We start from the raw sequence: 19,563 nt of genomic DNA on the forward strand, positions 1-19,563 counted from the left end.
ATGGCTCAGCACTATCCACCAAGATTAGTAACCTGAGTTTAATCACTGGGACCCATGTGGTGGAATCTAGACCCATTCACACAAGTTGTTCTCTGACCACTGTAGCATGCACATGTGCACGCGCGCGCGCGCACACACATTTTTTTTTTTAAGTTGGTGATGTGAGATCCTTCTAGATTTTCTAAAAGCCCCAGAGTTTTGCTTCTGTTTTTTTTTTTTTTTTGGGGGGGGGTGGCACATACATACATAGCCCTTTGCTATCTTGCCTCTCCTTCCTTCTCATCTACAAGGTCTCTATCCCACATAAGAGCATTGCCTAGTGAGGACAGCAGTCTGGCGGGTCCCCAAGGGTTCCCCCTCTGGCATTTTCTAAGTATCTGTGCGACTCTTTCCTCGATTTTTGGGTGCCAGACCACACGTATTGCACCAACAACTGAATTATGATCATGGCTTTAGAACTATAGGCAGAGACCAGTGAGGCAGAAGTGCCATGCAACAGGGGCTATAGTCTGATTACCTCCAAACCACAGTCAGAAAAGGCCCTTGCTCTGTCCTCAGCTGGGAACTCTACCTTGAAGCTCTGAACCACAGGCTAGGTGGGGAGGTCACAGAGCAGGAAGTGCGTCTGGAGGAAAGGAGAAAGGACAGTGGAGGTTAGAAAGCAAGCCCCTAGGTCAAGGAGGCAGCCTCCCAGCCCTCCACCTCAGCTCTGCGGTGCTAGTGAGCAGAGCGGAGCCACCCCAGCTCACGGTGACAGCACACTGGTCCCTAGGATCCCTTTCACACTTCCTAGAAGAGCTCACTGGAATCCATCAGGGAGCTTCATCACTTGCTGTTCTCACTGCTGGCCAACTTCTAATTCGGGCCTGTCAGCATCTCTGCGGAGCTTTACTTTCCCTAGTTTTCCAGTTATGCAAAATTTGCTTCACCGTTTTTGTCACCTAGCCACAGTGGCACTCCCGACTGGCTCTCTCAGTTTTCAGAGCAGTGCTTCTTCATCTTTTTATAGCCATGCTATATTTGTGCTTTTCAAGAATGCCTTTCAGCTGACAGAACTGTAGGTTGCAGGCTGCTGACTGCTCACACCTCCCCCTCTTCTTCCTAGCAATGCAGACTACTCACAGGGCACAAGGAATGGTGGTACTAGGGATGGTGCCATCCAAGACTGGCAGGTAGACAGACAGGTACAATCAAAGTAAAGCCTGTTGAGGCCCAGATTCTAGTGCCACACTGAACAGGGCAAGGTCCCCCCAGCACCCTTGTGCCTTGGGACTAGGAGGGTGGGGACTGGAAGGCATAGCTTACCTCTTTCAGGGTGACACTGCATCACTTCTTTGGGGTATTAAGGTGTGCAGTGAACATTTCCTGCAGAGAGCACCTGGTATACAGCGTATTGGGCAAATATGCACCTCTCAATTCCCTTCCCTCTTTGGATGTGTGCTCTGCCCAGAGATCCACACACGTGTCCCCTGGGGCAGGGCACCACTGAATGCTGGATATTTCAACAGGATCTTCCCCCAAGGGATGGCTTCTAAAGAGCTTTGCACAAGGATTTGTGACATCTTTAGGGCTTGGGCAGCTCATCTGTAGGAAAGAATGCCTTCAGGATTGCTGTGAAGGCAACATGGCCACATCCACAACCAGCCATGTTGCAGAGCACACAGTTCTGTTTTCCCTCTATATCTGCTTCATCTGTTCTCACTACTGCTATAATGCTGTTAAACATGCCAAGAATTGCCTTTCTGAGACACATTGTAGCATAAACAGATATACCCCAACTCCTAAATAAAAATCCGAATCCCAGCAGCAACTTCATATCACCATTGACGGGAATAATACCATCCAAAGACGTTTTAGACCCAAGTTTTACTTTTCTCAAATGAAAATGAGGTAGTGTCTCCTGCTCCCAGGCTGCCTTAAGTTACATCATAGATAAGTATAAAAGGCACCAATACGCATTATTGGAGCACAAAGTACAAAGGCAACATATTGTTTGTTCACTCTTAGGCAAGGTTGTTTGTAACTCAGCCTTGACGCAAAACCCTGGCACAACATAGTCAAGTGGCCAAGACAGAGCTGGGGATGGACCTGAGCCCTCAAGGGAGTGGAAGGCCCAAGTCCTGCCTCTTCATCTTAGATGGAGCCTGACTGCATTCCACGAATCTGGGTGATATCTGCATTGCTGTGCTGTGGGATGCAATAGAAAAGGGCAAATGTGAACCAGGGGTGAGGCTGGGCTGAAAATACTGTTCGTTGCCAAGGAAACGCTGGGAAGGATTTGTGATGCTCAGGTACTGATTTCAGGAATTCCTTTCTCTGGGTTTCCTATGGTTCTCAGGTGGGCAGAGGTAAATGTTTACACACTAGCACTGCCAAGGCACAGGACACTTGGGCACCCATATATCAATGCCAGTCACTATTAACAAGCAGGATGCAAACCATATGGCTTCCAAGCACACAGGGTTTCAACATTTACTGAATTTCATCTGCCTGATAATCGATTTGAAAGCTCAGCCATTCAAGAAAGATGCCCTAAGAGTCAGTGGCAGGGACTGCTTTTCTTTGGAATAGCCAGTGCTTAATCAGGAGGCTACTATCTGCCAGCAGCCCTAGAACACCAGTGAGCACATCCAGATGCCTCCCACCAAGTGGCAGATACAGACGCTTGCTGCCCTCCTGCCTGTCTGCCCTTACTAGCCCATTCAGAACACTCGGGGTTGCAGGGGACTCTCCTATTGATCTTTAGTTAGGATATTATTAAATCCAACTTAAACAAAAGAACAGGTCCTATTGACCACAGCATTTCTAGGTAGAAAGATTCCACTTCCCAAAGGATTAGAGTGCAAAAAAAGAATAAGAAACCCTGACCATAGGCATAGAATGCAGCCCTCAAGAGTGACCTGTAATTTGTGGTAAGGCTAAGTGTTCACTTTGGTCTAAGTGGTGGATGCTTTTGAAATCATTTATTTGTTCTTTAACCACACACTCCATGGCAGCTCTAACAAAGTGACTCTAGCTTGTTCAATAGTTAACAAGAATGATAAACACACACTCCACTATGCCCCACAGGAATTCCAGCAGCTCAGAGTGTGTCCTTAGGTTACTTAAGCCTTTTGGGGAAAAAAAAAGGCCAAATAAATATCCATTTGGAGGTCAGTTAACTTGGGGAGTACAGAGGGCTTACCCTGAGTCTGTGCCATGGAGGTAAAGTCTCAGGTTAAGCTCCTGGCCTCCCTTGGAGCCTTGGCAAAGCCACAGCTGAGTAACATTCCTGACATGGTCTAACTGAAATGTACTCTTCCCAACTTCAGTCCACAGTGAAAACAAAAACAAAGACCTACATTGCAAAATAATTGTTAAACCAGGACTAGCACATTTGCTTTATAAATTACAAAACTGGGTAAAGGTTCTCCACGATCCATTTGTCTCAAATAGATTTTCAAGCTTTAATGGATACTTGTTCTTAACTCAGGGCAAGAGTTTTTATAGAACAAAATCCTTACACACACACACACACACACACACACACACACACACACACACACACACACAGCCACATACACACACATGTACACATACACACACAGATAACCTACAAATAAGCAAATACATTGTCTCATTAAGAATTCTGATCACTTTAGTACTTCCCAGGACCCCAAGTGAGAAGATTTTTACCAAGTTCATTAGGACAGAGACATGCTTTTTCTCTCATACCTCATCTGGCATGCTTTTTATCTTTGACAGAACAATGCCTAACTTGCTCCCTCCTAACCCTAGCTTCCAGGGGCTGTCACACCCTCCACACAGCAATAGCAGCTTAGCTCTTCTTTGCATTTCACTGATCTGGTCTGTTCAGATTTTGTTAACACCATATTTTATGGCTTTGCTTGGCATGCTGCTCTTTCAGGGAAAAGACTCAGTAGGAATACATTTCAAACCCAGACCAATAAAGCAGGCAAATACTTTTAGAGTATGACAGAGTGTCTGCTCTTGGCATAATCAACAGGCAGTATTTCAGAACTGGCTAAATTAAGAGAAAATGCATCTATTAAAACACACCAGGGAAGACTGTTGTCACAAACAGATATAGTCCCTTCATTAGTCCCACACTAGTAGAGAGAGCCTGGTGCAAAATTAGAGTACATATGTTTAGCTATATGACATGTAATTGGGGGACCCAATTACTCCATCTCTTGCCACATAACATGAACACAGCTACACACATACACCTCCCCAGAACCCTGATGGAGTGGACACTTAGGAGTAAAGGTGTGCCTCAAACATAAGCTATCAGTATCACAGCTTAGACCCTAGGGAGATCCCTTCTAGGACCATGACAAACCCAGAGATCCTTGGATAACATCGTGATAGCCAGGGCAGCTATGTACCCTCTCAGGGATGCACATCCCAAATAATGAAAGATGGCAGTGGTATACAGAAAAGATAATTTATAGTAATTTCATTTTGTACATTAAGATGCAAACATCCTCTTACCCCAAACAGCTGATGAAAACAAAGACAGAAAAAAACAAGCTAAGCTTTTAGAAGTAACTGGGGATTTTCAAGTGTGCCCAATGAATGGATCCAAATATAAATGCTGTAACTCAACTCAGTGATGATGGCGTAGCTCCTGAACCAAACTGGTAAGAGAGCTGTCAAATACCAAGATGTAGTAAAACCACAACTAGCCAGAAAACCTGAGCTTCCTGGTTAATTGACTATTTACAAGAAATCTCTTTTGCTCTACCCACTAGCTTAGAAACCGCTCCGAAGTCGAACCACTTTACTTACAAGGCTCAATGAGTATAAAATGCCAAACATAGTCCATGTGGTTCTGATGGCTTAGGCTCATGTGATGCCTTGGGGTATCTCTCAGAAGGTACAGGATAAGTCTGCAGCTTTGTTACAGCAGTGACTAGATGGACTTAGAGTTTCTCTTTTTAAATAAACCGTGGACATCATAAAACCACTTACTGCCTTCCTTCTACCTTATTCTTCTAAGAAGGAGGGGCACAGAAGGTTCCAGGTATGAAGATCTTCCAGTTCCACAAGTGTCCACACAGTGGGTTAGGCTGATAAAGCAGGTCAGTGAGCTGACCTGGACTCCTTCTACTAACTACGACCCCAACAGGAATTCCACATCAAGTCCATTGTTTTGAGGGATGGTATAAAATACCAGAATCCTATGTATTCCTTGTTTGGAATCTTTTCTTTAAAAACAAAGGCAAATCACTCATGATGGCTTCCAAAGCAGGTGACTTGTAGATTTTTGCAAATACAATCAAGCTGTGCTTCCATATTATGAATTCAAAATGGCTTGAATCATCTTTCTAAGGGTATAAGAGTGTTATTTCTTCTGGATACTAGTTACCTCCCCAAACCATGAAGTAACAGAGTTGTAAGGAGAAGTCCCTCAGCACCATACCTGTGCAACAAGCAAGATGGTTTTGGGTGCAAAACACAACCTAACAGTGCTGCGTCACAGTGACCATGCCACTTCCTTTGTAACCTCCTATTCTCCTCTGATGGCCCCAGAGGGCGCTTAGAGTTAGAGCCCTGACAGGCCTCAGGATCTTGTAAGAACTTAACATTTCTTTTTATGTTGGCAAAGTGATACTGATTTTCCACTTGGAGTTGGGGTTCCTTTCTTTGTTAAATACTGTAAAGTTTTTAAGCAAATAACAGTAAACCCAGTACCCAAATGATAAAGAGTTTGGGAGACCACAATGGTCAAATGAATCATGTATTTTTAGTGATTTCAAAATAAATGACAAACATGGTCACTGTGTCATCAGGATTTGTGATATTCTAGAGATGTACATCACAGCCTTCTCCCACACCAGGTTATTTCCAGAGTTAGAAGCTGGCAGAAACAGAAGAGTAAAGGAACCGATTTCACACCATTCTGGACTTCATAAACTCTTGGTACTATAACTGTGCAAACAATCTGACATTTAATACAGTCGTTGTTTGGGACCATAACTTTCCGATCTCTGCAGCATCTTCTTCAGTGGTCTACACTAATGCCTCCTCACAAAGGCAGACTCAGGTTGCAGTGTTCCTGCTTGGTCCTCAGAGCACGCTCCACACCTGGGTTTTGGTTACCTGCCAGGTCTTCAGGTGATGCTGAACAGCTTCTACTGTGTGATAGGCCTGACATTCCACTGCGGGGTTCTTCTGAGAGTTTTCTGAGCAGCTCTTGCATGTTCACAGGCATGCCAGGCTGATTTGTAAAAACAAAAAGGGAGATGGGAGAGAAAGAAAGCAGAGCTTCTCGTGTGTGGTGACTGGTTTCTTCATCACAGTGACAGTTAATATATGTCCTCTCCTTCGTCCCCTGAAGGCAAAGGCAATACAGCTGAAGGGAGATGTCAGACATCATGGTCAGGAGCCTTGCCTTGGGCTTGCCTCAGCCAGATCTGCAGTGTAACAAATGCTCCCACAGTCACATGAAAGAAAAGCTGCCAGAGGTTGCGCAGTTCGTAGAGATACATGTTGCACAGACAGATTAAGCCAAGAGTCAAAAATGATTTGACATTCCGCCAGCTGGTGTAGTGCACAAGTAAATAACACTGTTCAAAACATAAAAATGAAAGATAGTTAGGTTACAGGAAAAGAACTGGATGTGTAACATCAGTGAAACATGAAAAGGAAACAAGGGTACTGCCCAAAAAGAACGAGATAATGTAAGCTATCAAAGATATTCAGTCATGGAAGTTCCATGGCTTGAAAGGGAAGTGGATTTTCCCTTTTATGTCTTTCATTTTTCAGAAGAAAAGCATTTTGCATCATATGTCAAATAGAAGTACAACTGGGTGACTCCTGTGTAAGACAGACTGGGGAAATTCTCCAAGGTGACAGGAAATCAAGATAAATATACTGTTGGGCTCTCAGCCTCGTGTGCCATCCTCACCCAGAAAAGCACAGAAAACTCAACACGTTACTCAGGAAGACGGGCTTTCCCACAACTGTGAAGGACTAAGGAAAGCAACAAGTCTCAGGTATGACAAACAGCGAGGGTGGGCGTGGGGAAGGAGCAGCGGGGAGCTGAGGGGCTGGGCCTTGTTTCTCAGCGGTGACAGAAGAAACAAATGAAGCCGTTGCTTACACCAGAGGAAGCGAGTGCTGTTAGCTTATTTTTATCATATAACTTCAAGCAGTTATTTCTTAAAAGGCTAACCCATGAAGCAGGAAGGGAGACAAGGACAGTGAGTAATATCTGAATGACACAGTGAAGGAAGTATCCCCCACAGGCCTACTTTTGTCCCTTTGTCCTTTATTGTTCCCCACAACATGTTAAAAGCATGCTTATTCTGCTCATCATAATTCAATCCTGATAGGCAAGGACTTAATTATCTCATTCATTCATTTATCTCCAGGGTCCAGAACAGGTCCAAGTCCACAGTAGGTCTAAAATCTATTATCTGGGAAGTGCAGGAACTGTGTGTGCTCATGAAGTCTTTGGAAGAAGCAGGAGTTTCTGTGAACTACATCCAGGCTTCAGAATGGAGGATGTAAGGGTGTTCCTGCCAAACATTAGTTCTTACATGAGTGAAGATTTTCCCATACTTAAACAGAATACATACCAGGAGTGATGCCTTTAAGCCCAGCACTTGAGAGGCAGAAGCTGGAGATTCTTTTTTTGAGTTCAAGGTTAGCATGGTCTAGAAAGTTCAGGCTAGCCAGAACTACACAGGAAGACCCTGCCTGCCTTTAAAAAATAAAACAACAACAACAACAACAAAACCACTTTGCTATCTTTGTGAAATGAATAAAAATATTTATTTTATAAGAGTGATTTTCACTGTGGAATAAAAGTTTAAAGGAATAAGAGGAGTTCTGAAATAGCAGAACTGTACTGCTTCCACAGTGTCACTGCTACATCACCACACATCAGTCATCACCTCAGGATCACAGTGAACACTGTAAACTGGTGGGCTTCAATTTTGTCCTGTGTCCCATCAGGGACCTTTTTCCCACCCAGGATTCTGTACTGCATTTAGCTGTCAAGTCTCTCTAATCTGTAATAGCTTCTCAGTCATGACCTTGACAGACCTGATAAATATTCATCAGTTATGCTGGAGCTTATTCCTCAATTTGGATGTGTCCAGTGTTCCAAGATCAAGCTAAGCATATGTAATCTTGCCAAGAACAACAGAGAGGTGCCAGACAGTATGTTTTATCATTGCTGTCAACTTGGACCCCATGATGGGAGTGTCTGCCACCCACTGATGACTCTGCCTGCATCAGTTATTACAGTGGTGTTTGCTTAACAGTAATTTAATAGTGACTCTCTATCTCCATCATTCTTTCTACATTTATTAATTGGAATTCTCCGGTAAAGAAGAGCTTTTCCTGTATTAAAAAATGTCATTGATGATTCTAAAGTCTTTCAAAGGTAATGAAGAAAAAAGATACCTTGCAATGCAGAGATCTAGTTGACACCACCTTGATCAAACTTATTACATTGCTAAAGAATTTTCTCTAAACCAAAAAGAAAACAATAAAAAAGAAAACCTTGAAATATGAGAAAGAAAAAACTACATGGTGGGCAACAATACAACTATTACAAAAGCTGGTCTTTTCCTTTTGAGTTTTTGTTACACAATTGAAGCAAGATGTATTATAACAGTGTCTGATGTGTTCTGGAATATATGTGGAAGAAATAAAAAGTATTATAAATGGAGGAGGAAGACAGGATATCTAGGGAGATAAGGTGTCTACATTTCACTAAACATTAAGTGTTGACAACAGAAGACTGTGACAAACATCTATTTTGTGTTACCTATAGTAATCATTTTAAAAGCTATTAGATATTTTTAAATACTATAGATAAAACTGAAATGGAATCATTAAAAATTCAAATAAACCATAGAAAGATAAGAAAAGTAAAATTAAAAATGAAAAGCAGAAAAAAATAAGCCCTAATATATCTATAATTATATTACATGTAAATGGCTTACATACAGCAACTAAAAGACAGAGATTGGCAAAGTGGACTAAAAAAAAATAAAACCAATTTTGCTGTCCATCAGAAAATTACATCAGTGTAAAAGGATGGAAAAGGATATGCCATGTACTTTAATATAAAAAGAGTACTTATAATAGTATAAATATCAAAACATTTTAAGCAAAAAAATCATGACACATGAGTCAAACTGCCAAGATAACAAAGCAATCCTAAATTTGTATAAACAAAAACCACATAACTTCAAAACATGTGAGACAAAACCAGAACTGAAATGAAAACTAGAAAAGTCCACAATTCAACTCCTAACAAGAGCAGAAATCAGTAATATTGAAAACAGAAAAACAGAAGAGGAAAAAGAAAAAACAAAACCCCTGATGGAATGAACAGCTGGTTTCATCAGTGAAACAGAAACTGACAAGACCAACACTGACAATATAAATCAGCAACATCAGAAAAGAAACAAAATCATTATAAACATTGTAGACATCAAAAGAATATTAAGGGATATGACTACCAACTTTACACAATGGACCAGACCACCTCCACAAAACTCAAAACTACCATAATTTCATCTACTGAAATAGAAAATTTGAATCATTCTATGACTATTAAGAAAACTGAATTTGGGGCTGGAGAGATGGCTCAGAGGTTAAGAGCACTGGCTGTTCTTCTAGAAGTCCTGAGTTCAATTCCCAGCAATCACATGGTGGCTCACAACCACCTATAATGAGATCTGGTGCCCTTTTCTGGTGTGCAGGCATACATGTAGGCAGAGTAGGCAGAACACTGTATACATAATACATATTTTAAAAAGAAAATTGAATTTAAGGTGGTATATAGCTAGGGTAATAAGGACATATGATTGTGGTAGAAGGATAATAGATCAAAAGAACATAATTCAGAACCCAGAAAGAGTCTCACACAAATATGCCCAACTGAGTTTATATAAAGGTGTAAAAGTAATTCAGTGGAAGAAAACAGTCTGATATAGAAATGATGCTAGAACACTTGGTCATGTATAAACAAAGAAAAAAAACCCCTCAACTTGAGTCTCATACCACAAAAAGAACATAACAAAAAAAAAAAAATCCCGAACTTACATATAAATCATAAAGCTACAAAACTTAGAAAAACCCAGAAATCTTCAGAACCGGCTTAGCCATCTCTCTGCCCCTGAAGCTGACTTCATAAACATCTCTATGCATACCATATGTTCACCCGTATACAGACAGCTGACTTCATAAACATCTCTATACATACTGTATGTTCACCCGAATACAGACAGCTGACTTCATAAACATCTCTATGCATACTGTATGTTCACCTGTATACAGACAACTGACTTCATAAACATCTCTATGCATACTGTATGTTCACCCGTATACAGACAGCTGACTTCATAAACATCTCTATGCATACTGTATGTTCACCCACATACAGATAGCTGACTTCATAAACATCTCTATACATACTGTATGTTCATCCATATATAGACAGCTGACTTCATAAACATCTCTATACATACTGTATGTTCACCCATATACAGACAGCTGACTTCATAAATGTCTCTATACATACTGTATGTTCACTCCTGTACTGAGAGATTAAGGAAGGGTTATAAAATGTTAGCATGTAAGCCATAAAAAATGATCAAATTAACCTTATAAAAATTAAAAACTAGCCAGGCAGTGGTGGCGCACGCCTTTAAATCCCAGCACACAGAGGCAGTGGCAAGCAGATCTCTGTGAGTTCGAGGCCAGCCTGGACTACAGAGTGAGCTCCAGGAAAGGCTCCAAAGCTACACAGAGAAACCCTGTCTGGAAAAAACAAACAAAAATTAAAAACATATTCTGCAAAAGCACCAAGGAGGCTAAAAAGACAAACTATTTACTGGAAAAGGATATCATAAGACACATATATGAGAAGGCTACTATCTAGAACATTATTTTTTAAAAGCTTTTTAAAAAGTAGCCCTCCCAAAGTAAAAACCAACCCAATCAGAAACAGGCAAGAGACCGGAGCAAACAGTTCACTGAGGAGGACACGCAGATGAAAAATGAGCACACGAAGCAATGGTGACCATCACTAACATTAAGGGACTCCAAAATACAAACCATGAGGAAATCCTGCTGTAGTGGCTAAGACAGAACAAAGTGACCACCCCAAATACCAGTGGAGTTACAGAGAAGGGCAAGAATGTACATTACTCTGGAAAATGGTTTCCTATTAAAGCTAAGCATACAGTTACCACAGCAACCAATAACTTTACTTCTGGGTATGTACCCCAAATTAATGAAGACATAGCCATACAAAAGCCTATACATGAAGCCAGGCATGGTGATGCATGCTTGTAACCCCAGCATGAGGCTGAGGCAGGAGGACAGAGTTTAAACTTAGCTTGGGCTATACAGTAAAGCCCTGTCTTAAAAAACCATCAACTGTATAACAACTTGGATGAATCGTCAGAGGATTATGCAGAGTAAGAAAAGGCCAACGACAAAAGGTTAGGTTTAACTAAATGTCTGTGCCTTTCCCTTCCCAAATGTGTACCCCCACTATGGGGATATCAGAAAGTTGCTAGTCTAGATGGGATATAGGGTGGAGTGCCTAAATGGATGAGTGGCCTTAGAAGAAGAGAGACCAGCATTTTGTCTGCTATGTAAAGACACAACCAGAAGGCAGCCTTCTCCAGGCCAGGGAGAAGTGTGTCTATCAAAACCTTGGTCTCGGACATCCTAGCCTCTGGGACTGTGAGAAATAAACACCCTTGTTTAAGCCTCCTCCTAGCCTATGTAAGTTTGATTAGAGCTGCCTTAACTGATCTCTATGTATTGTATGATTCCATTTATGTAACATAGAAGGAAACAAGAGGGATTCTTTTGGTGACAGGAATATTCTCTATCTTGACTACATCAATAGCAACACAGCGCTTATGATATTGTATTATGATTATCAGGATGGTACCACAGGGAAAGCCAGGTAAAAAGAATTTATAGGATTTTTCTTATTATTCCATGTGAGTCTACAATTGTCCTAAATGAAAACACTTCAGCAAGACAGACAGATGTATACATATATTTATGTTTATCAGAAGCTTTACTTATTATAATAAGATGTCAGAGAATAAAGGTGGGCCCACATGTGCCATGGCATGTGTGAAGGTCAGAGGACAATTTTTGGAGTCAGTTCTCTCATTCCACTTTTGGGTGGATTTGAGGGACTGAATTCAGGTCATCAAGGCTGCCTGCTGAGCCATCTTACCACCACTAATTCTTTTAACTATTTATTCTTGTGTATACATGTTTGTGTATCTGAGTGTGGACACCCACATGTGGGGATCAAAGGATAATGTTTCAGGAGTTAGTTCTCTTCTTCTAACTTGTTTTGAGTTCTTTTTAATGTTTTTTTATTTTAGCAGTTTCTATTTAAACTTTATTATTAATGTTGCAGTGTGGGTACCAGAACATAAGGCCATACAGAAGAGTATGTGTGGGCATCAAAGGACAGTTTGGTGGAGTTGGTTCTCTACTTTGACATGGAATCCGGGGGTCAAACTCAGGTTGTCATTCTTGCGTGGCAAGCACTTTTCCCTACTCAGCCATCTCTCTGGCCCCTGAAGCTTATTCATGAACATCTCCAGGCATACTGTATGTCCACTCGTATATACATAGAGAGAAAGATGAAAGAACTGCTATGAAATGTTAGCAATAGGTGATTCTGCATATACTAGTCTTCTAATTTTTCTGTATGTTTGGTAGTTTAGAAAGGGAAATACTTATAGTTTAGAAACGAAATAGACTTAGTATCTCTGCTAACCCTGGCTCTCTCTGAAATACTCAGTATTAAGAGTAGTCCCTCCTGGCTGAGCTCTGGGTATCCATCAGCTCTGGCATCCTGAAGAAAAGGGCAACCAGGTCTATAGAAGGTAACTTAAGAGAGCTGACCTAACACATTAAAACATACCCTGACAACTGGAAACACAGCAATAAAATAGTAAAATGTAACTGCAAAAAATAGTTACCACTCTGCTCAGCATTTTTGGAAAGTGGGACGCTTAATGCCCATATATGTACAGAAAACCAGTTTGCTTCCCATTTTTAATTTTTTAAAACTTTATTATTTAAAAAACTTGCAAATAAAATATATATCACACACCAATATTTACCAGACCCAAAGTCTATCCTCTCAGTGAACTTAGAACAGCCATTCTGAAGCTGTAGAGCTTCACACTGGATTTTACACTTTTCTTTCTTAAAGCAGGAATTTATTTACTTCTCTCAAGTGATACCTGAGTAACACTACCCTGCCATTAAGCAGCTCTTCCAACTCCTGTAATCTGTTCTGGGTGATGTAAGAGGTGTGCCTGGCAATCAAGAGCACTGCTGTGGAGTAACACAGGTAACTAGCTGTAAGAATGGTCTAGCCCTCAGTGAAAACGTGGTGCTGATAAAAGGCCCAGTGGGGCTTCTGTGATGACTTAATGGTACGATGAAAGTAAAGGGCTTAATGAAACACAAGGCGTCAAGCACTCTGCCAATATGAGTGGACACTGGACGCTGCCTTTGTGAAGCAAAGCAACCGAAGCTTTACCTTTCTAAGAGTCACCATTCATGAAATACCATTCACGTGAGACTCATGAGGTGTAACTTTTATAACATCATAAAAAGTGTACGAATTAGAAGTACTGACTAGGTTAGAAGTAGCATGATATAGGGGATGAACCTGGGATCTAAATTCTGAAGCATTCACCATGACTCCTCCCCTTTCCTGCTTATGCCGTCTCAAGACAGTACTGAGTACTTCTGTTCTCGTTTTTTACAAATGAGATAATAACCTTGTACGATGGGGTATAGAGATTAAAGTGGGAAACCCATAAAAGAACACTGTGTAAAATTAAGCACTACATGCCATTAACAAACACATGGCTTCACATTACCTGTATGAAATGTCCTTTGTCCTAATGAAACCTGTCAAAATTAATAGACTTCTAAAGATAACATTAAGAAAATTTAAAGATTTTAAAAAGTGAAGCCACTAAAACTAAAATTTATAACTGTTCATGTTTATGTAAAGTTCAAATATTCATCAAAGTATTTCCCTAAAGAGTTCTACAGAATTTTGGGTAATCTTAGGAACATACTAACATACATCTTCCTAGCTTTTCTTTTTTCCTACATAAGCCAGAGGAACATGTTACCTACAAAAGTTAAGTCAAGGGTCCCTGTTTGCTTCTTATGTTCAAACAAAACCATTCCTGAGTTTGGTCACTGACATGGTCATTCCTCCCATCCCTCCCCTGACCAGTCTCCCTATCAGCCAGGAGTAGAGCCCGCCCCCTTCTTGAGTCTCCTGAACACTGTTTAAGTGCCAGTTGGTTTCCTTCTCAGTGGCAACACTTCTCTACCTTGCTGTCACTGCCACAGTTTGGGCTCCCTTTATGTTCCAGTCGAGTTACCAGAATCATCTCCCAACTGGTTTCCTAACTGCAGTCTCTCTGTTCTTTCAGCCCATCCCATTCATCTCTCCGAACTTGAAAATCCTGAAATGTCTGTCTGCTGTGTCACCCCCTATTCAAGGCTTTCTCCAGAGCACAAAATCCTTTGCCTGGACGCCCAATAACTCTCACTAGGAAATCTAGAAGCAGCCTTACTGTTGCAGGAACACGACAGGGCACCCTTGAAGTCCCAGCACAGAGAAAGGGTTACGAGTTCGTTCACTGGGAAGGAACCTCTGTCTACTCAGACGGAGTGTATGTTACAAAGGTGACGAGACTCAAATTTAATAAGAGGCGATAACTCAGACACCATTTTGATGTATTTTAAATACATGGGCAATTATCAGACTGGACACGTGAAACAAACAGTAATGGGGAAGCGTTTGTTAGAAATGGGAGGAAACCTACCTGGTAAAGGCAGGCTGCTGTTCCAAGGAAAAATGCAATGATGTAATTGAGGTCCTCACCATCACTCTGTAAAACACAAAGAAAGATTACCTTTTTGCCGGCAGCACCTATTTAAACAAACAGTCTACCAGGATAGGGTACGACAATGTTTATGCACAGTCAAACACTTTATATAAAAATTAAGAGTCTTAGAAGAGAAATATAAAATACATGGTAAGACAGAGGAAAAGAAGGGTATGCCTCAGCAGTTAAAAGCACTGACTGCTTTTCTCGAGGACAGGGGTTCAATTCCTAGCACCCATATGGTGACGCACAACCATCTGTAACTCCATGTGCACTGGGCACACAAGTGAAACACAGATGTACATGCAGACAAAACACCCATACACATAAAATAAATTTAAATTTAAAAGGCAGAGAAATGGGAAGTTGAGGAAAACTCCAAGCATTCTGTGTCTTGGCCTCACCTATCAATGGCATTTCACTCCAGGGAAGATGAGAAGCACCAGGGAAAAGCTGGCTCCCTCATAACACACAGTCTCTTCCTCCCAGTAACACTACAGAAACATGCACAATATCCCAGAGGGTGACCGACCAAGTTCCTCCTGCTCATGAGGGTCACTGCTTAAAGAGAAGCTGACAAACTTCACTACCCGGAGGCACATCAATGAATTGCCCAATAAAGTAACTTGACATGATAAATAAAACTGTGGCAACTGAAAAGCTACTGTCCACTAGAGTGTGCTAAATCCCACAGAGAAAGACAGGGACTGGCTATAATGCCACTGCGCTAGCAAACGGCAGAGGGGTGACAGCCAGGGCCTGTGTCCTTGTATCCTGCAGAGTATCAACATCCAACTTCTTTCAGTAAATGAATGAGCGGAATGTAAAGCCCGGGCAGAGGAGTAAGGGTTTCTCTTCATGCAGGAACATTATACTAAGTCCCTTTTCATTCTTTTAGAAAAAAGTGATTTTTCTTTTTCCTACAGGGTCTCATTATGTAGCCCAGGGTGGCCTCAAATGCTCAGTCCCCTTGCCACAGCTTCCTAAATGCTAGGATTTTGTGGAGGTGGGGGCATTATGTAATAGAAATAAGAGCAAATTGCTTTAGCGCAATTGATTGGGTACAGAACAGTCCACAAGGCAAAGGAGAGTGGTTTATCCTAGTGAGATCTTAAAACAGGAACATTAATCTTCTTAGGATACTCAGGTCAATTCTGCCCCAGAGGAAGGAAGGGACAACTTGAAGCCTTTCCACTTTTATAATTCAAAGACTTTAAATAAGCTCTGATTACTTTTTTGGTCCTTTTTCCTGATTATAAAAGTCTACATTCATTGTAGAAAATTGTGGAAGACATAGAGTATATGAAGAAACATGTAGTTCGTAATCCCACATATGGGAAAATTGTTGTTAACCCTTTCATGTATTTCTGGTTCTTTTTCTCCGCCTCTACCCACCTCCATCCCCAAAGAACCAGAACCATACTTTTGTGTGCTGCTCTTTAGTACTTTGGTTGTAACATAAACACTTTCCCAACATCGTAAATAGTCCTCATCTACAGGGCATGTGAAAGAATGTCAGTCTTTCAATGCGTAATAGGACTTAATTACTGTCTTATGCAGCAGTGGTGGTTTTTCTCTAACTTACACTGCCATTTGAAACCTCTCTTAACTGCCTTTAGATCTAAAAGCACGTTCCCAGAGTCAGTCTGACATGTGCTCAAATCCTTATTTACAAGCTGTATTTTGGATTGCTTAGCTTGTTGCATTTTGAAAAACAGAAGTAGAACATTTCTGCTTTGTAGTAAGTATTCCAAACATCTTAGAGTCCAAGAATCTTAGGACACTGATGCTTGACAGCCCCTGGGCTTGTGGAGTCTACGCCTCTATCCTGCACAATGGAAGACGAGACCACAGCAGCCTATCTAAGGTCACTGCACTAGTTACTGGCAAAGAGACTGCAGGTCTCCTGACGTCTAGGGCAGCATTCCACTGCTGTGACAGGATTCATTTTCAAATACACCATACAGAAATTACTTCTAAGTTGGCATCAGCCTAATTACCATTGTTTCAAAACTGATCCTTAGATGAACCCATGCAATAAAAACGATGTGATAAAAGCTTATGCATTCCTGAAGTGTCAACTCACAACAACCTTATTAACATCTCTAAACTCAGAACAAAGCAAGGAAGAAAGTGCAAATAATCTAATTTACACATTACTGTGAACATGAAATCAAATTTATCAACTTAAAATATATATATACACAACACACAACAAATAAAACTTTGGTGCCACATATTTTAATAAATCCCTCTCACACTAAGAAGTAGTTACTAATCGAGCATAAGCAAATTTGTGCTGTTTTTCTTTTTCCATTTTCTACACACTTCATTTGTATGTGTGTATGAACACACATATAGGTATACACATACACATGCCACAGCCCATATGTGGAGGCCGAGGGAAGCTTGCAGCAGTCAGCTCTGTCTTTCCATTCTGGGGGTCCAGGCATCAAAGCCAGGTCATTACACTCGGCAGCAAGTGCCCTTACCAGCAGAGCTATCACACCAGCGCATTTATCCTGAATTTTTAGACAACAGGACAATATATGGAAATGTTAATTCATGTGAGTCTTCTAAATAAATATGCCACAAGCACAAGGTAACACAGTCAAAGATAAATGTTGCAACCATTTTTAGTAGTCAGAGTATTTATAAACCAAGGTTATAATGTAAACTTTAAATTAGTACCTATATACTATTCAAAATCAGGAAATATACAATATATTATTCACTAGATCCAAAATTATAATTTTCAAATAAATTCTTTGTTTTTTTCCCCCTTCTTTTTTAAAGACAGGGTCTCACTGTGTAGTCCTGACTGGTCTGGAACTCACTATGTAGCTCAGGCTGACTTAGAACTCACAGAGATCCTCCTGCCTCGGCATTCCCAGTGCTGAGAATAAAGGCGTGTGCCACGGCACCCAGCAATCCTTTACTTGTTAATCAAGTTTTATAGAAATACGGAGGCTGTTGATTCTGGGACTGTCTTCCCCTCTTTCACCACCAAGATCTGAATAACTCCACTCAGGTAAGATCTGTACAAAATTCTATAGGGAAGACACCTTCAGGAAGATCTATTTAACTTCAAGAGGTTATTCCTAACATACAATGTACTGATAAACCAGAGAGGAGCCTAGGATCAAGTCTAATGGCATAATAAAGAAAAAAAAAATCCTCATCCCATAGAAGCTGTGAACTTAACTCTGAGGGAAAAGAAAAAGTGACCAACATCAGCTCATTGCCCCCAAAAAGATTTACCTGTACCTGAAATTTTGGTAATTGAAAAATCTACCAATTAAATAGGTTTACCGATTTTCTTTTCTTCTGTTTGCCTATGAGTACTACTCTACTTTTCATTGCTGAGGATTGAACCCAGGCTATAACATACAAGAAATATATGAATTTTTTCAAAAATATCGAACCCAGGGTATAGTAAGAATTGTTATCCTCTTAGCCCAGCCCTTGTTTTGATGAGCAATATTTACATGGTTCAAAGTAAAAACAGTCTATGAAGAGGCACTTAGTGAAGCCTTGCTGCCACCCCACCCCCATCTGTCAGTTCCCACCATGTTTATTACTTTCTTATTATTGTTTTAGGGTTTATTTATGCAAATTAAAACCTGTACTTATTCTACCAGACAATCTTTGGGGTGTGTGTGTGTGTGTGTGTATGTGTGTGTGTTGGGGTTAGCTGGCAGGGACTAGTGGGTACCAGGTCGATAGATCTGGCCTGTATTTCACTGGCATTCTCAAATGTGCTCTGCAGGCACACAGTTATGTATATGGACCTCAAGGCACAGAGCAGATTCCTGAACCTGACTCCATCTAACTGGGCATCAAGGTCCTCACACGGTCTATACGGGGGAAGGCTCAGGCCCCGACAGAGAAGCCTAATCCATGCTTCTAAGAGCAGGCAGGGTTCAACAGGTTGTACTTTTAACTATTGCCAAGTAGAGCTCACCTCACCAAAGAACATCAAAACATCAAAGTTCAGGGTAAGAACATGCCTCCCTTTCCAGTTTTCCTTGGACTTATCATCAAAGAGAAAGTCTTTATTTTACTGTTGGCTTTTAAAATACATTTTTTTATTTTTATTTATTTTTTTTAAGACATGGTCTCACTATGTAGCCCTGACTGGCTTGGAACTCAAGAGAAATCCACCTGCCTCTGCCCCCCACCCGAACTGCTGTATTAAAGGAGTGTGCCACAGGCCCAATTAAAACAGATTTAAATTTTAGATTAGCCTTAGGCATATAGAAAATTAAGGAGAGAGTCTGCTTATGTTTCTCACTCCCTGCTCAGTTTCCAGTGACAACTGGAATCAGTGTGGTACATACAAATGCTGAGCTAGTATTGACACATTGTTACTGACTGAAGTCTGCTCTTCCTGTTGTAGGCTCTGTGGTCTGGACACATGGACAACGGCAGGTACCGACCACTACAGTCACACAGCACCATTTCACAGCTCCAATAATCTCTGACTGTACACACTCGCATCTCTTCCCACCTTGGAAACTACAGAACTTACTGTCTATAGATCTGCCTCTTGCAGAAAGTGTCCAGTATGTAGTTTTTCACGCTGGCTGCTTTCACCAAACAATATGCACGTAAGAGGTCTCCATGT

At 41.1% G+C, this 19,563-nt stretch overlaps 1 protein-coding gene across 2 annotated transcripts in view; it reads right to left on the reverse strand.

Moving 5' to 3' along the window:
• Positions 1 to 4,433: 4,433 nt before the first annotated feature.
• Positions 4,434 to 19,563, reverse strand: part of Sec22a (SEC22 homolog A, vesicle trafficking protein) — a 60,042-nt gene continuing 44,912 nt past the window's right edge. For both annotated transcript variants that reach the window (XM_052740437.1, XM_052740436.1), the window contains exons 6-7: positions 14,874 to 14,939; positions 4,434 to 6,572 (exon numbers count right to left, since the gene is read on the reverse strand). In XM_052740437.1, coding sequence (XP_052596397.1) covers positions 6,372 to 6,572; positions 14,874 to 14,939 — 267 coding nt within the window. In that variant the 3' untranslated portion in view covers positions 4,434 to 6,371. The remainder of the gene's footprint in view (positions 6,573 to 14,873; positions 14,940 to 19,563) is intronic.

Source organism: Peromyscus californicus, unplaced genomic scaffold (genome assembly GCF_007827085.1).
Source record: "Peromyscus californicus insignis strain IS unplaced genomic scaffold, ASM782708v3 Scaffold_16__1_contigs__length_79575227, whole genome shotgun sequence".
In the NCBI taxonomy this organism is placed as follows: Eukaryota; Metazoa; Chordata; class Mammalia; order Rodentia; family Cricetidae; genus Peromyscus; species Peromyscus californicus.